This window comes from Cricetulus griseus, chromosome 6, assembly GCF_003668045.3.
Source record: "Cricetulus griseus strain 17A/GY chromosome 6, alternate assembly CriGri-PICRH-1.0, whole genome shotgun sequence".
Lineage (NCBI taxonomy): Eukaryota > Metazoa > Chordata > Mammalia > Rodentia > Cricetidae > Cricetulus > Cricetulus griseus.
The window spans coordinates 52,938,003-52,956,014 of NC_048599.1; the positions used below are offsets into that span (position 1 = coordinate 52,938,003).

Genomic DNA, 18,012 nt, shown 5'->3' on the forward strand with positions numbered 1-18,012 from the left:
GCATATTATAAGAGCAGAGAATATCACATATCTTCTCCTGGGGCTTAGGTGATTGTCCCTAATCAGTCACTCCCTAGAGGGTTTCAAGCTCATTACCAGAGCTTAAGGGCTCCTAGGCCATATGCTGTTGCTGCTGTTCCCACCACCTGGGCAGAGTATGTCAGGCAAATCAGATTTCCTGTGGGATGTGATTGTCACGCCCCCATGACTAGTGAAGTGGGATTCTGAAAGGCGGGTGCACTCTGTGGACCCCAATAGACACTGAGAATGAGCACAGTGATTTAGAGTTTGCTGTGCTTCCATAAGAAACTTTTAAACCCGACGCCCCAGTAGAAAAAGGAAAGCCTGCAGTTCATCATTAATCCTGCTGTCAAGCTTTCCCCTTTCCTCAAGTGGAATGATGAACATGATTCATGTGCAATTTCAGAACTCACTAAATGGAGGAGTAAGAACTCTCTGTGTGTGTATTCATGGGCTTCAGGGCAGCTTGGGTAGTGTCTTGTGTCAGTCAGTGATGCTGATGTGACTCCTGATTCAGTTGCAGCAGCTTCTCACGGACCTCCCTCATGACATGCTGGATGACGACCTCCTCTCCTCTCCTGAGCACCACGATTCTGACTGCAGTGTGGATGGCATAGCGGGAGGGTAAGGACCTGGACCACGTCCTCTTGTTTATTGTACTCCACAAACCTTCCTTTGCTTCTCTACTGATAATGATGTAAACTTTAGACTGATTTCTGAAACTTTTGGGTTAAGGTTGAAGGAAAAACAAATAAACAAATACTAGAATCTTGGTTTTCTTTGTGTTATTTCTGGCCAAATATGATAGACTGTAGATCTAAAGTATTGATTTTTCTCAAGACTGCATCCTTCTGAGCAACTGGAGAGGAAGTGGATTGAGGGTGACATACTGCCCAAATCTCACATTGTGAATGTAAGTGCTGTTGTGACCACAGTGTTGCTGCGGGTGGGGTAGATCTTAGTGCTTTTGTTTTACTCTTGTTGACTAATAGGACTATACTGGATTTATATTTTGGAGAACAGTGTGGCAATGGCTGGGAAGAAAATAGAAGTAAAACTGAAGACCAGCATCTTGGGTACCATCCCGGAGAAGTCGGGGATGAGGGCGGAAGTGGCTATAGCCCTCCAAGTAAACATGAGCCGGCAGATTTGTATCACCTTCCTGAAGACTTTAGGCCATACACTGGTGGTCAGAAGCAGGAATTTCACAAGCAGACGGCCGGTGTCATTACATTTTCAGATCCTCAGAGGGACAAGTTTCAGGTATTGTGAAGAATTTGTGTCCATACATGAACTTACATGGTGTTTGTGTGTTTAAGGAAGTATGAGAATGCAATGGTAAAGTGATTTACAACAGTTTTTCTGAATCTACTCACTTAGGGCCCTGCTAAATTAGTTTTCTGTTTATAATCAAATGCAATTGCGATGCCAAGCCTGATGTTTAAATAGCTTTAATAGTTTAAATAGTTAAATAATTTATTAAATTAATTATTAATTAATTATTTAATAAGCTATTAAATAATTTAAATAGTTTAAATAGCTTTTGGGGGATAGTTATTTAAACATTAAAGGTTAAGTCTGTCAAGGAGTAGCTCCTTGTTTCCCGCTTCTGTCTTCATGAGGCTGCGTCCCTGAGAAGCACGCTGTCTTTAAAGTATCAATGTTATGTAGATCACAGCATTTCATTTCCTTCATTTCTGTGTTCACTAGTTTTATAATGAATTTAAGTCCAACACTTCAAATCCAGTTCCTGCTTTGTGTGGTGTCACAGCTGTAGATGGGGTGACTGTTAAGGGAACACACTATGCACTGACTGTGGGGAGTTCTAAGAAGCATCAGGAGATAGTGTGTCTTAGAATTTCTCAGTGACAAGAAATGTTTCATTTTCCCAATTGCTATTCTGTATCATTCAATGACATGATGAATTATTATTATTATTATTATTATTATTTTTGGTCCATTAAAAGGTAGTTATTTTCTCTTTATTTCTGGAGAATGTTATTCATTGAAAAACATTTTACATGAAATGGTATCACATGTTATCATTTATTGAGCAAATGTATGTTTTATGTTCCCAAGATGGTGACATTATTTTAATCTTTTTTAGTACAAATCTCATTGCAGTTCTTAAGTTTTATTTTTGAAATTGACTCCATTGTATGCTCAAGAGGACTAGGACGCTATTCGTAGTATTCAATAACAGTGGGTACTGTTTTTGAGCAAAAATGTCTATGAATATTTGTCATGGGCTGAGCCCCTGTTTCTTTATATTAAAGGTAGATACTGAGGGATCTTGTAGGTCAGTTGGTAGATTGTTTGCCTGGGGTTCTGGATTTAATCCCAGTATTGCATAAACCAGGAGTAGTGGTGTAAATCTATAATTCCAGCACTTGGAAGGTGGAGGGAGGTGTTTAGTGAAGTACCTTTGGAAGAAAACATCAAATCTTAATTGTTAATTTTGTCATCTTTTAATAGCAATTTGGTTCATCTCAAGGACCCAGCTGTCAAGCTTTGGAGCCGTATAAAGCGATATATAAACCTTACCAGTCTTCTGGCCAGAGGGCTAGCTCACCAGCCCAGGAGATTGCATCAACTGACATGTTTGAAGGCCTGCAGCAACAATTTTTAGGAGCTAATGAAGGTAGGTATTTGACTGTTTAGTCTTGTTTTGAGCTACGGCCTTGCTGTGTTGCCCAAACTGGCCTCACACCCATGGCAGTCCTCTCGCTTAGCAAGATGTTACTGCACCCATCGGTGTCATTTTTCATTAACATGATTGGGGAATTTTGAACACTTAATGAGTTTTTGTATATATATTCAAGAATTAATATTTTTAAGTAACAATAATAGGATCGTTGATGTTTCCAAGAGCTCTTATTTCCTTATACTAAAGGTATATATGAGCAAACTAATAATCACTTTAAATGTTTATTTCAAAATAAATAGTTTATTGAACTAGTCAGTGTTGGTTCACCTGTAATCCTAGCTCTTAGGAGAGACAGGAGGATCTGACACCAGTTAAGGCCAGCCTGAGTGGGTAGAGCATCCAAGACAGCCTGTGTACATGGTGAGAGCATTCAAGACAGCCTGAGTACACAGTGAGAGCATCCAAGACAGCCTGTGTACACGGTGAGAGCATTCAAGACAGTCTGAGTACACAGTGAGAGCATCCAAGACAGCCTGTGTACACAGTGAGAGTATCCAAGACAGCCTGAGTACACAGTGAGAGCATCCAAGACAGCCTGAGTGCACAGTGAGAGCACTCAAGACAGCTTGTGTACATGGTGAGAGCATCCAAGACAGCCTGAGTACACAGTGAGAGCATCCAAGAGAGCCTGAGTGCACAGTGAGAGCACTCAAGACAGCCTGTGTACACAGTGAGAGTATCCAAGACAGCCTGAGTACACAGTGAGAGCATCCAAGACAGCCTGAGTGCACAGTGAGAGCACTTAAGACAACCTGAGTACACAGTGAGAGCATCCCAAGACAGCCTGAATACACTTTCAAGGTTAGCCTGCATTTCCTGGTGAGACCTTGTACCCTGTCTCAAAAATGCCAAGGGCTGTGGTTGCAGCTCAATGCTAGGGGGCACATGTGGCATTTAATAAGGCCCTTGTTTTCATTCCTGGCACTTTACAAGAGAAAACGTTTGTAGGGAGGTGTTAGTGGGGCAAAGATACAATAATACTGTTGTGAATCATAACTATTTCTTTGGGTTTCATTGTGCTATGCTCCTTAATGTAGCATTATTTGAAACTAAAATGTCAGAGAAAAGTTTTAGAACTGAGTATTTCAGTCACCTTGAACTTAGAGTTTTTTCTGTCTGCTTTGAAACAAAAATATACTTAGCTCACCAGTCTTGGGTTTCTCATTCTGTAGACATGTAATTAATAAATCAGTTATGAATTTCTTAATTTTTCTTTTACTTTTATATTTTTTATGTGATAATTATACAAACCTGCTATTGTACTCAGAATTGATGTTGATTTTGGGTTTAGTTATACATCACTTGCCCCTGTCTTAGTCACTGTTGGACTACTGTGAAGAGACACCATGACCAAGGGAGCTCTTATAAAAGAAAGCATTTAATTGGGACTTGCTTATGGTTTCAGAGGTTTAGTCTATTATCATCATGGCAGGAGGCAGGGTGGTGGCATGCATGCATGCTGGCGCTGGAGCAGTAGCTGAGAGCTACATCACCCGTAGGCACAGACAGACAGACTGACTGACTTTGGGCTTGTCATGGGCTTTTGAAATCTCCAAGCTCACCCTCAGTGACATACTTTCTCCAGCACAGCCACTTCTCCTAATCCTTTTAATCCCTTAAAATAGTGCCACTCTCTGATCACTAACCATTCATGGAAATGAAGTGTTATTCTTCTTATACCTATCATTTTTCTTCTTCCTCCAATCTAAATATTCTCTACAATAACTTTGTTTCTGATGAAGACATAAGGATTCACTCCTCTCTGTTAGTTAATGACTACAGCTGTTATGGGCCAGTATGAACGTAAACCAGCGTATTCACCCTAGTGTAAAGAAGCTGTGTTGACAAGCATATGCTGTGGTGTTCTTTTCAGACAGTGTGATAGCAGCCCTCTGCTCATGTTTTGCCCCTCGTTAGACGAGAGCACGTTTCTCTGTTGCAGCTGCGTGTCAGTTGGCCTTACTGATAGTGAGTCAGGCTTTAACCTGAACCCAGAGACATTCCTTCTTTCCTGGGGGTGACCCATAGTAAAGTGTGTAGTTTGTACTACTATGCTCATGTAAATGAAACCAATTCTAGACAAAATACAAATCCTCACTACATGACACTCTCTGACACAATATAATCTGTCTTCATATTCAAAAGGATGCTAGTCGCAATCCCCTGAATTGATTTCACGACATTTCACCAAGTTGTTTAAAAAACTTGAAATAACACTACCCTAGCAGATCACAGATTTACATTCTAGTATGTTTTTATCTAATAAATTGTCTCTAATTCCAAAGCAGACTCTGCAGAAAATATACATATTATTCAACTCCAGGTTCTTAACAAAGCAAAGGAGAGACAACTGGACAGCTTAGTTGAAAAGCTGAACGACAGTGAACGCCAGATTCGGTATCTGAACCACCAGCTTCTGATAATCCAAGGTGAGGTGGCTGCTGGCTTGGAGCTTTTTCAGAGCTGGGCCATTGGTTTCTAATAAATTCATCTTGTTCTGTTGTGGCTTCTTGTGCTTTTCATTTGCAGTATCCTCATGTGACCTGGGCAGAGGGTTCACGTGAATTGGAGCAGATCCCAAGCCCAGGCAGGACTTCTGTTACTAATGTGTGCAGGCATTTTTCTTTTCTTCTTTCCTTTCATTTTCCCTGTCCTCTTTCCTCAGGTGTTTACCTGTTCTGATGGCCTCTCTCCCTAAGAGCTGTTGACTCCTTACGTCATTACCTTGATAAAGTATTCCACTTAGAGGTGACTAATGCAGTTTGCAGTGCAGTGGAAGTTAGGGACTCGAGTTGCCATTTCTGGAGGAAACAATCGGGTCTGATTGCTTATTCTTTTGTACTCCAGCTTTAGTCAGTGTTGAGTGTCCATTTGTAGAATAATTTTATGACTGGTTTCCAGCTCATTTCAAATTTAATAGTGAAGCAAAAGCTCTTTTTCTGTTGGTGCATGCTTTTAATCCCAGCACTCAGGAGGCAGAGGCAGGCAGATCTCTTGAGTTCGACGCCAGTCTGGTTTACAGAGTGAGTACCAGGACAGGCTCCAAAGCTACCGAGAAACCCTGTCTGAAAAAAAATAAACCAACCAAACAAAAAAAGCTCTTTCTGTGATGCTCACAAGATCTTTTTGGAGAGAAGAATTTGTGAAATATTATGGTGAAGTATTTTTGGGAAGGACCAAAGACTGGGGAATTCAAGACTTTACACGTATGTGACAGAGTGATTAGTCCTCATATACCTTGGTACTGCCCACCACCGTGTAGTCCTCTGAGTACTGGGATCATGGATGTGTATAACTGACCTGCTGTAGGATCTCCTTTTGATTGAGTTTGCATTTGTGTTTGTCCTTAAGTGAACAGGTGCTGTATGTATTGGGAACCCTTTTGCCATGAAGAGATGCACTAAGGGTTTAAAGGCAGTGGTGCTGCTTTTTTAAATTATTTTTGGCATCAAAATTTTTTTAATAGTTCTTTTTTGTTGTTGTTGTTGTTGCTTGTTTTTCTCTAAAGCACCTAAAACTCATTTGTCTGAACTAAATTTCATTCAGATATAGCTCTCATAGAGGTTGTGACAATTGTGGTCCCACAACAATGACAGTATTTATGTAAATATCTCTCATGCTCCAGATGAGAAGAATGGCTTGACCCTTAGCCTTCGGGAATCCCAGAAACTCTTTCAGAATGGAAAGGAAAGGGAGATCCAGCTTGAAGCACAGATAAAAGCGCTGGAGGCCCAGATTCAGGCCTTCAAAGTCAGTGAAGAAAAGGTAAGCTTCTATCTTTATTTAATCGAAGTTTGGTTTGGGGACTGGAGTGGTGGCTACTCTTCAGAGGATCAGGCTTCAGTTCCTAGCACTCACATGGCAGCTTGCAACAACCCTTGTCTTCAGTCTCAGGGTCAAGCACCCTCTTCTGGGTCTTTGGGCACCAGGCACATGTGGCTCACAGACATACATGTAGGCAAAACACTCACATCTTATAATAAATAATAAATAAAAAGAACACAACCCTTTTTGTTTGTATAAGACTACATTCAGAAGAACATTGCATCATAAGATGTCCTGCCACCCAGCAGGGTCATCTGTGGGTGCCCGGAGGAGTTGGCAAGTTATTCTCTGTTGGTGCTAGCATTTCTGTCCTTTCTCTTTTGTGTTCTTACCCCCCAAAGTCTCTCAACTACTCTAGTTTTACCCTTTTTGCAAATTCTCTTATGGCCACCCAGATGATATTTCCAGAATATAGTTCCATTCCAGGCTTTGTGTGACCTACTTTACCTGTGGGACAAGGTGACCCTTCTGTCCCTGCTGTAGGATCTCCTTTTGGTTCATGGTTCATGGTTCATCTCTTCCTTCCTCAGTCTTGTTTTTGTATGCCCATGCACACTGCCTCTTCTCAGGAATGCCTGTTCCATGGCTATGGTCATTTGACTAACTAGCTCCTGCTTACAGCTTTTTACTCCTGAGTCTCTTTCCTGTCTTATAAAAGACAAAGCATACCTTGAAGGCATCATTGGGCTAGCCTCATGCTTGTAACTCTGTCGTTTAGGTCAATATTTAGCTCATAGTTGGTGGTCAGTATATACTGAGTGAGCTGTTTAAAATTAACCTATACAAATTTTTCTTCTTACATATTTTCTGTTCCTGTTTGAATGCTGTCATGATGGTAGCTTTATGGTGTATTTTAAAACTGGCAAACAAGGGCTGTCCCTATTCATAAAATTTGAAAATTTCCCTCTTTTTTTCTTTAGATATTGTAAATCAATGTTTAATGTTTTATAAAACAAAAATCTAATTGGAATTCTGATTAGAAAGCTACTCTACCATTTTATACACATGTCAAGCAGATCTTAGAAGGGCAAATTACTTGCCCAAGGGCACATACATGGTCAATTACTAACAAATCCCAAGAGTGTAAATTAAAGGTCTTGAACCAAATAATTCCTTTTAAGGTCTCCTCATTTTAAGATTATTTGATTAGTAACTTTAAACCCACCTACAACTTTAATTTTTTTCTTGCCATATAGCCTACACAATTTAGGGTATTGTGACTGTGGGTCATTATGTCAGCTGTGCTATTAGAACTCATTCTGCTGGGATGTGGTGGCAAGTGCTTGCAGTCCTAGCTACTCAGGGGGCTGAGACAAGATGATCACTTGAGCCTGGGAGTTTGAAGCCAGCCTGGGCAGACAGTGGGATCCTGTCTCAAAAAAATAAAACAAGAAAACTTTTTATTTAATCAGTGACCATTTGTAGGTTTGCAGTTTCTGAAGGAGCATCACTTTTTCTGTGACCTACAGTTGTGTTGTCCCTCCCTTTGCTTATAGAGCCATGCAGACAATGCTAGGCCCGGTACTGCAGCAGGGCTGCTGTGCTCTTCAGAATCCTCTTTTACCTCTGCACATAACTGTACAATCTAGTTGTGAGGGAGGAATTGTTCCAGCTACCGTGAGCTTGTGAGTAGTAGATGGGGCCAGGCTTATAGAGCAGAGTTAAGATGCTATCAACATGGGTACCTTGTGTGTATTTGCTAGTTGACCAAGAAGGCCAGAACAACTGAAATGACCCTGGAAAACTTGAAACAGCAACTGGTGGAGCTTCATCATTCTGAATCACTTCAGCGAGCCAGAGAACAACACGAGAACATTGTCTCGGGCCTCACACAGAAGTATGAAGAGCAGGTGCTGTCCTTGCAGAAGAATTTGGATGCGACCCGAGCAGCACTTCAGGAGCAGGTCAGGTGACACCTGATGAGCAACTATCCATCCAGTAAAGCTGCTTGTTTTTTGTAACTGATATTTTGTGGTCCCTTAGAAATTTTGCTGGTAATAATCGGTATAAAATTGTAACTGAACCCCTTCCTCCTCCCCACACATAAAACAACTTTTTTTTTTTTGAATCATGAATATGTCTAAACTCTAATTTTGGGTACCTTTCTTGTAGGATCAATTAGTACCTTCTCAGACCTCACAGTGCTAGTCAAACTTCATTTTGTATAATATTTATACATATTCATATTGTTGTAGAGTAAATGCCAACTGAAAAGAATAGTTGTACTGCCACTGGCCAGAACCTGAGGTTCTTTTTATTTTTATGTTTTTATTTTTTTGCCAATCGTCTAAGGAATTTTTATTTACCAAAATTTTTAATAAACTTTATTATAAAAAAAATCATGTATCCAAATTAAGTAGACCCAAAGTCTATACATCTCAGTGAACTTCTATATAGTTAGAAGGCAGTTCTTATTTTACTTTGAAATGTATTCATATTACCTTTGATAAACACAGTGGTGTTATAGCCTTCGGTGGTCCTTCACAGAAAATGGAATCTGAAGAGCATCACCTCTGCAGACATGACACTATCTCACTGGGAGGAATTACTAGTGTGTTTGGAAACCTTTCTTGTAGGAATGGTTGGTACAAATGTTGGTAGATCCCAAAATGACTCTCAGGACAACCTTGGTAGTTCTTCCTGCCCTAGTACAACCAGTTCCTTCAAGTCTGTGGTTATTAAAGGACAGCTAATGAGTCAAACCCTGTGCCCCTGGCTTCTTTATCTGTTCCCATGCCTACCATCACCACTTCAGAAGAAGGACCTCAGGCTAGAAGATAGAACAGAATCTTGGTTCTGTGCCGAGTGGGCTTCAGATTCCAAACCATGAACTATATTTACTGTGACTTATCCCTCCACCCTGGGAGTATATTTTATGACATCCGCTTTGTAAACTTGTTATCATTTGGCTCAGCAGTTATTTGTAATAAGGAGTCAAAGTACTTGTAGCCAATCTGTATTATTTTATAATCCAATTGGTATTCCTCATTTGAAGAGTACTACAAAAGTCAAGTTCACACCAAAAGTGAGAAAGAGATAGAATTTCCCATGATTCCACCTCCTGCCCTCTGTTAGTTCCTTCATTCTCAACATGCTCACAGTGTGGTGGTAATGTGTGGAACCCTTCATATAAACCTAAGATACTCAGTTTGTTGACACCCACAAAGTTACGGACTGGTATGCTGAGAGTACGCAGACTGGGTAGGTAGGTCTCACTGGGAGCAAATGATATTTTGACGATACTTAGTGTTCCCATTGTGAACATAGAGAACTATTAGAGTTATATGGTTCTTTATTGATTTCTTCAGAGTTTTGTAGTTACTCCAACTAGATCTTATACATGTTTTACATTTCCACTAAAGACCCTCATTTTTGGAGTATTGTAAATGACATGGCTTTTTTAAAATTTCAAATTCTGCTTGCTCATTGTGGTATATGGGAAAGTGATTTCCCCATTAGCTGCACTCTGTGGCTCTTCTGTCATTGCTTATTAGGTTTAGTTGGTTTCCCCCTTCTGATTTTCTGTGTAGTAGATTATGTCATTCATAGACAAAGAGTGTTTTATTCTCTTCTTTGTAGTTTGTATTCCTTTTATTTCATTTTCTTACCATAGCTCATTGGCAAGAACTTCCAACATGATGATCAAGGGACAAGATGGGACATCCCTTCTCTGGTCCCCATCTTTGTGGGAAAGCTTCAGGTTTTTCCGTTAAATATGCTAGATTTAGATTTCTTTCTCTTTAAAGAAAAGCTGAGAAAATTTTTAAGACTTGCTTTTCTTTTAAATCATGAATGGATGTTGTACTTTGAGAGAGAAGTCAGTACAGAGACCAACTAATTGCAAGTACTGGGACCAGGTGTGGCATTCTGACACAGCAGAGTTTTTTGAATGTCTGCATACCTAGTGTGATTTGGGAAATTCATGGTTATAGCATAGTATTAACTTAGTGCTTTCCTTAAACATCAGGTTTTCAGCGTAGAAAAGACTGCATATACAACAGTGTAGCAATTCAAAACTATTGTGACCTCTAGAATATGAATTTGAGTATCCTGCCACCTTTTCACAGCAAGCAGCATTTGCACTGCATTCCTGTCAGGGCATCAGCCGTGTTATGCTGGCTCGTTAGAGCTGTGCTTCCCAAGCTGGCCTGGGAAACAGCAGCAGCGCATGCCAAGAATTTTGCAGTGCTAAATAAACACGGACCGCTTTCCAGAAGCCTCATTTTGCTAAAAACCTGGTAGAAAAATTTAAAGCAAACACAGCTGCATTATGACATAGAATCGAAAATTCACAGCCATTTTAAAGCAAAGCGAGAGCCTTCAGACTCCTTTCCTTTGCACAGGACCCTCCCGAATTATTTGCATGTTGGGCATCTCTGTATTCATGGTGAGAGCCTTATTGGGGTTTAGGCTGTGCTAGGGAATCTGGCGCCAAAGGCCCACATGTTCTCCTTATTATGGAGCTCTTGCTAATGGTTTTCTTAGGGCTTCTCTGCTAGTTTAAGGCCATTGCTACACTGATTCTTCTGCCTCTTCCATGCTTTGGTTGACATTCAGCCTGAAACAGCTTTTAGGTGAGAAGGGATGGTTTCTTCTCCTGGGGCTTCAAACTCCCATGTTTCCTTGTGTCCAAATACCTTTTCTTTTTGGAGAAATGTTTGCACAGTATCTTTCTCTCTGTGTGTATGTACGTAGGCAAGACAGATCCTTGTCCCATAGTGTATATTTTTTATATATCCTCATACATTCCACTCAGCAATTACCATGTCTTTTTTTGCCATTAATTTTTCAAGAATTCATTATAATAATGGTTATGCATAACATATTACAGAGATGCCTTTGGGAGACTAGGGAAATGCGGTGTCTAAAAGGTAGAAAGAGGAATATACGAGAAACAGATCAAGTTTAAAAGCAACTCAGAGGAAGGAAAGATTATTTTTGGCTGCCCTGAATAGAATGAGCCTTTGGCTGCTTAGAATAGAGTTTCCATGTGTTCATCTGTTTCCTTGTCTGAGGGTACGGATTCCGTGACCCGAAGTGGTTTGCCTACATTTGTATATATACGTTAACACAGCATAAAATGAAAACGGGACTGTAATATATTTCCTTTGGCATGAGTAAAATCTGATTTTAAACTAACAGTATCTTGCGGGTGCCCTCCCTTAGCTGGGCCTGCCCAGGTCACGTGTTCCTTTACTCTCACCCTGTACACAGGTTAACCATGGCCTCCCCCAGGTCACATGCTCCTTATTCTCACCCTGTGCATAGGCTAACCATATACAAGAGATCATACTACCAGGTGATGATTTTACATTCGACACTTTGTTAATTTCTGCTAACCCTGATCTGACAATGACATGTTGATTTTGGTTTAGGAAAACCTTTGCACTCGGTTAAAGGATCACGTGCAGCAACTGGAGAGGAACCAAGAAGCTGTCAGGTTAGAGAAGACTGAGCTCATTAACAGGCTGACGAGAAGTCTAGAGGACAGTCAGAAGCAGTGTGCTCACCTGCTGCAGTCAGGTGCGTGTCTTGTGGGAGGTTTCTCAGAGGCTACTGTAATACGCCTGTAGTGAAGATGAACGTTTTTGTTGGGACCACCAGCTCACAAATAATGATATGGAGTCTTATTAATTATGAAAGCTCAGCCTTAGCTTAGGCTTGTTCCTAACTAGTTCTTACAACTTAAATTAACCCATATTTTCATCTTCATTGTTTTCCGTGGCTCGGTTACCTTTACTCTGTACTGCCCACCCTGCTTCCTCCGCATCTGGCTGGTGACTTCGCCTTTCTTCCTCTCTGAAGTCACAAGTCCTGCCTAACCTCTTCCTGCCTAGCTTATGGCCATCCAGCTTTTCATTAAACCAGTCACAGTGACACATCTCCACACAGCATAAAGAAATATTCCACAACTATACAGAATGTAGCTGAAGTCCTGAACTATAGTTTTACTCTACTTACTGTTATCATGTGTGTGGCTCTGTGGGCTTGCATGTGCATGCCGTGGTTCCAGTGTGGAACAGAAGACAACCTTCACAGGCTAGAGCTCAAACTCAGCTTGTCTTGCCACCACTTCATGACACAAATTGCACTGCAAGAGATTTTACCCACTGAGCCATCCCACCAGCCCAGATCCCTGTACTATACAAAGCCGGAAGAGATAGAAAAGTCCACAGTGGCCAGTTTCTTTTAGGGAGGATTACACATGCAGGTCATATTAAAGGTGCAGTTTGTTTTTGTTACGCAATTTGAAAGTACAGGCAAGTGTCTGTTCCAAATAAAAATCACCAGCACTCCTCAGAGAAACCTGGGCTGTGATGCCTGAACTGCTCCCTGTGGAGGAAAGGAACACACATGCCAGGTGGTGCTCTGCTCCCAAAGACACAGTTCTGTCCTCAGCCACATTTGATCATAAGATCTCACTGTGTTTGCCTGTTGTAGACCCAATATTTGACTAAATGTCTTTTTGTTTATCTTCACTTTTTAATCCCCTCACAGAGAGTCAGTTACTTACCTGGACAGCGAGCTACATTTTTGTCATTGTTAAGATTTCTAATGAGGCCTCTGTGGTATTTGAGACATGCTTCCTATGCTTTTCACGGTAGTGGTACTTTTAATTATTTTTATAAGGCAATAAAATGTCAGTGTCAGTGTTGATACACAGACTGTTGAACAGACAAAATTATCCTAATTCTGGTTGACAGAATCAGTCAGTATTTTTTTATTAACAAATATACCAGTCACATTTTGGCGTATGAACTAGTTAGACAATTGGTACAGTGTATAGGAGTGTAGTGTTCGCACACGGTGGAAGTACTAAAGTTAAAGGCTGCCTATGGATGTGTGTATGCTTGCTGAGGGACCAGATTTGGACACTGTCCTATTCAGGCTCTCCTCCAACCCTGCTTAGCTGTGAATCCATTTTCTCCCTTGCCATGACCTGGTGAGTCTATTCTTTGGCTATTAAAGGCTTTGAAGGTAGGGTTTTCTAAAGCTGCCTAATAGACCATGATTACTTCCCTCATCTATTTCAGGGAGGGCTGTTCTCATTTAAAGAAACCCTCAAATGGCCCTCTGAACTATAATCTGTCCTAGTACATTTAAAATGTTTGTTGTGGATGGAGAGATGGCTTAGAGGTGAAGAGCACTTCCTGCTCTTGAAGAGGACCAGAGTCCAGTTTCCAGCACCCATGGGGCTCACAACTTCTTATAACTCCAGCTCCAGGGGACCTGACACCCCCTTCTGGCCTCTTTGGATGCGTGTGTACACAGACACATCTTAAAAATAGCAGTTTGCTGAAATTTCAGAAATACAGCTCTAATATACTCCTTTTATATGCGGAGATGGGGATGTTGGAAATAAAAGCATTTAAAAAGCTAGCCAGATACAGTTTAATTGGAGGGCAGAAATGGTTGGGTAGTACTTTCTTGGCTTCTGTGGGCTGGAACCTTTGTCTCCACTAGATGACTCCTGGGCTTCTCTGGTCTGCAGAAGCAGCAGTGGCTGATGGGGCTTACAGGATCCAGTGTTCCAGTGCCCAGGCCTCAAGCTCCTTGAGGACTGAATCTCAACATGAGGACCAGACTTTTAGGTCTTTGATGTCTCCCATGGCTCCTTATCTGCATGGCTCTAAAATCATAACAATGAAGCAGACTCCATTCTAGCCTTGGTGGATCCCAGTTCTGTAGATGTGGTACTTTGTCTCCTTTCAGTTACATATAGTTGTTGCTTGTTCTTTACTCTTACTCTTTTGGCTGTTTGGCTCTTACTCTTTGGGGGCCCTGTCACCCAGCTCCCAAATAAATCACACATGGAGTCTTATTCTTACTTATGAATGCCCGACCTTAGCTTGGCTTGTTTCTAGCCAGCTTTTCTTAAATTATCCTAGCTACCTTTTGCCTCTGGGCTTTTATCTTTCTCTATTCTATAAACCTTTCTTTACTTCTTACTCCATGGCTTGCTGTGTAGTTGGGTAGCTCCTCTCTTCCTCTTCTCTCTCCTTGATCTTTTCTTCCCAGATGTCTTCTCCTATTTATTCTCTGCCTGCCAGCCCTGCCTATCCTTTTTCCTGCCTTGCTATTGGCTATTAAGTAAGCTCTTTATTAGGCTAATCAGATTTTTTTGATAGGCATAGCAACACAGCTTCATGGAGTTAAACACATGCAACATAAAAGAATGCAGCACATTTTATCATCCTTAAACAAATATAACAAACAACATATCCCATGACTCTCTCTTGCAGGCTCCATGCAGGAGGTGACTCAGCTACAGCTACAGTTGCAGCAGGCACAGAAGGCCCACATCCTAAGTGAGAGCATGAATAAGGCTTTGCAAGTGAGTTCTGTCTCTTAGAAGAGACTTAGGCAATGCTACAGCAACTTTTTTGAACCTTAGGTTTCTCTGTATAGTAAAAGTGGCTGAGCCTTCTTCATACCAGCCGAGGCAAGTTTTTCAGGATCTCACCCATACCACTGTTAGTTAGACCTAGGTGTTCCAGCCCAGTTCTGATGAACTGCAGAGCCAGGCCTCTGCCTCCTCCTGCCAGTCTGTTCACTGTCTCTCCTGCCTCTGCAGGTGTATCCCAGGGACCAGGGCTTCTACAGGTGTGGGGAATATTTAGTTGGGTTGGGATTCTCTCACATCCCCCACCACTTTAATTTCCCTGAAAGATAAGGAAGATGCTGGAGAAAACTTTACTGTTGCCTCTGCTGAAGGAAGTACTCTGCCTGTTGATCATTCAGGCAGAACATAGCACACTCCTATAGGCAGAGCATAGCATGCTCCTTGTTGAGCTATCTATTTTGTCCTGTGCTATAGTGAGGCCAGAACACCAGAGGTATCCCAGCAAAATGTTTTTGTAAGTAACAGGGTTATGGAAAGAACTGCCTGCCATTGCTTCCTCATTCATTTGTTTTATTTGAAAATGTGGCAGGAACTATATTTTCATGAAGTTATTTAGAATGAATGTTAATACACTTGAAGAGGCTTTTCTGCATTCTACTGATCATTAAAATAAAGTTTGAAACATAGAATGACTGATTTTGTTACTCAGGAAAATAACGGAAGTTATTTTTGATAATTTTGTTCTAGGAGGAATTAGCAGAGCTTAAAGATGAGATTTCTCTCTATGAGTCAGCTGCAGAACTCGGAGTACTTTCAGGTGACTCAGAAGGAGACTTGAGTATAGAGCTCACTGAGTCGTGTGTGGACTTGGGCATTAAAAAAGTCAATTGGAAACAATCCAAAGCTAACAGGTACTTAATGAATAGTTTACTGTAGAAGACTCTATGTTAATAAAGCTGGTGATGGAGGCATGGGACGTGGGTGGCACGATGCGTAAGATAATGACCTGATCAGGGGACATTGTGCTTTAGAAATTCTTAATGAAATATAAATGCCTGAAAATCCAAATGAACAGAATTAATTAATTATTAATATTGCGTTTGTAATTCTCATCATTTAGGTAGACACCAGTTACAGAAGCTAAGGAGGGGAGGTGGCTCATTGATAAGAGAGCTCTCTGTGCAGGCATAAAGACCTGAGTTCAAATCCCCATCACCTAGCATGGTGGGAAGTTGAGACAGAAGGATAGCTGAGGGTTGCTGGCCACTAGCCTAGCTCCAGGTTCAGTAAGAGACCTTGTCCCTAGGGAATGAAGTGGAGGGTGATAGAGTGGGACACCTGTGTGCATACATGTGTACACACCACACACATACTCATATGCATACACAAATATACAGACTATATGTTTGAACTATTGAGGCGGATGCCTTTTGTTTTTAATGTTAGCCTTGTGTGTTAAAATCAGTTGTTTTGCATTAATTAGTCATCTGTGAGACAGTAAATAAGCATTACACTTTCCTTGGAACCTTACTGGGATCTTAAATGACTATTTTTTAGATTTATTTCTGTTGTGCATGTTTTACCTGCATGTATGCATGTGCACTTGCTGGTGTCTGTAGAAGTGAGGGGGGTGTCAGATCCCTTGGAATTGGAGTTATGATAGGTGGTTGTGAGCTAGCACGTAGGAACCTGGGCTCTCTTCAAGCGCTCCTAGTGCTCTTAATCACTGAGCTGTTTCTCCAGCCCTGAAATGTCACTTTAAAAAAAAGGATTTTTTTAATGCTATTGTTCTTGTAGATATTTTATCAATCACAGGGGTGCGGGTGATGGGGAAGGAATGGAGAGGAACTGAAGTGTTAGTTATAGGCAGACATGCAACGGATGTTCTGTATACTTGGTGAACTTTTCATCCTTGTTATATGGAAGGTACTTTGTGAGGTCCTGAAATAGCCTACAAAAAATCTGTTAGAAACTCCTGGGGAGTTCGAAGTTTGCCTGGCCAGAGGAACCTAGTCATGCCCAATAAGCAACCAAGTGCTGTTTGGTCAGTGCTGGGCTTGACCAGAGGATTTATCCATTCCCCCTGCTGGTTTGAGTTAGGGATAAGAGGTGGAGACCTGTCAGAAAATTGGGTTTAGGCTAAAGCAAGTGCTTCTTTTGATGAGGAATAGAGCGTAGGACCTTGCTTGTTCTAATAAAGTGCTGTATTACTGGCTATACTTCCACCTCTGAAGGAAGAGTTTCTTGAAAGTATTTGGCCTTCACCCCCACTGCCTGTGTTCACTGTCACTATTGCATTGTTTAATATGTGTTGTGTCTCAAGAATTAAGCAACCGAGTACAAAGCTAAAACTACTGACAATTCACCCTTAATGGCCTTTGTGAAGATTGCATTTTAACAATGCCATTACAGTTTTAGAGCAGTAAGGTGGGATTTAGTCGGTTGGAGTCTAAAGTAATGAGGTGATACTGCAAAAGAACATGCTGTTATTTGGCTTAGTAAGGCTCCATTTACCTGAGTGTCTTGTCTTCTGGGACTCTCATCTCTACAGATGGCAGCCTAGAGGAAAGCAAAGAAGAAAATAGTAGAACTAGACAACTAGACTGATGTTTTTGGTGGGAGTCATGCTTAGCTTATCTAGGACATGTGACCCATGTTTCCTTCCATCCCAGTAATTACCTGGTTTGCACATGGAGGTCACTATGGCTTGGATGAAGTGAGTGGCGGGGGCTGCTGTCAGCTCAGCCTCAGGGAGAGTTGTGGAAAGTTGAGCAATGACAAAGTATGATCCAATCACTGTGTTGAACAAAGGCTTTCCACACTGGCTGGTGCACACAAAAGAAGGATTTTATTATTATTTTTATACCTAGGTCCTTACAAATTCAAAGTTATATGTAATCATCTTGAAAGCATACTTTGCTGTGAGTGCCTCATTTCTTGTCAATGCCAAATGAATTCTCAGGAACTTTCTCTGAGCTTGTGCTTTGCTTTTGCTTTTATCAGGCTTGCTCTGTCTTGCAACTTAGAGTGAGAATTAAAATAGATAATGAATATGTCCTAGGACATATTAGGTACTAACAAATGATAGTTGTTTCTGTTATTTTAGAGGTGATTG

At 41.1% G+C, this 18,012-nt stretch overlaps 1 protein-coding gene across 10 annotated transcripts in view; it reads left to right on the forward strand.

Moving 5' to 3' along the window:
* Cep152 (centrosomal protein 152) overlaps positions 1–18,012 on the forward strand; it is a 72,884-nt gene that overhangs the window by 4,104 nt on the left and 50,768 nt on the right. For 8 of the 10 annotated variants that reach the window (XM_027421962.2, XM_027421960.2, XM_027421963.2 and 5 more), the window contains exons 3-12: positions 539–645; positions 862–934; positions 1,045–1,284; positions 2,497–2,662; positions 5,014–5,157; positions 6,354–6,493; positions 8,257–8,457; positions 11,929–12,076; positions 14,797–14,888; positions 15,645–15,808. In XM_027421962.2, the coding sequence (XP_027277763.1) occupies positions 539–645; positions 862–934; positions 1,045–1,284; positions 2,497–2,662; positions 5,014–5,157; positions 6,354–6,493; positions 8,257–8,457; positions 11,929–12,076; positions 14,797–14,888; positions 15,645–15,808 (1,475 nt within the window). Of the gene's footprint in view, positions 1–538; positions 646–861; positions 935–1,044; positions 1,285–2,496; positions 2,663–5,013; positions 5,158–6,353; positions 6,494–8,256; positions 8,458–11,928; positions 12,077–14,796; positions 14,889–15,644; positions 15,809–18,012 lie in introns of those variants that run through there. The other 2 variants (XM_027421957.2, XM_027421961.2) reach the window with 2 other exon arrangements.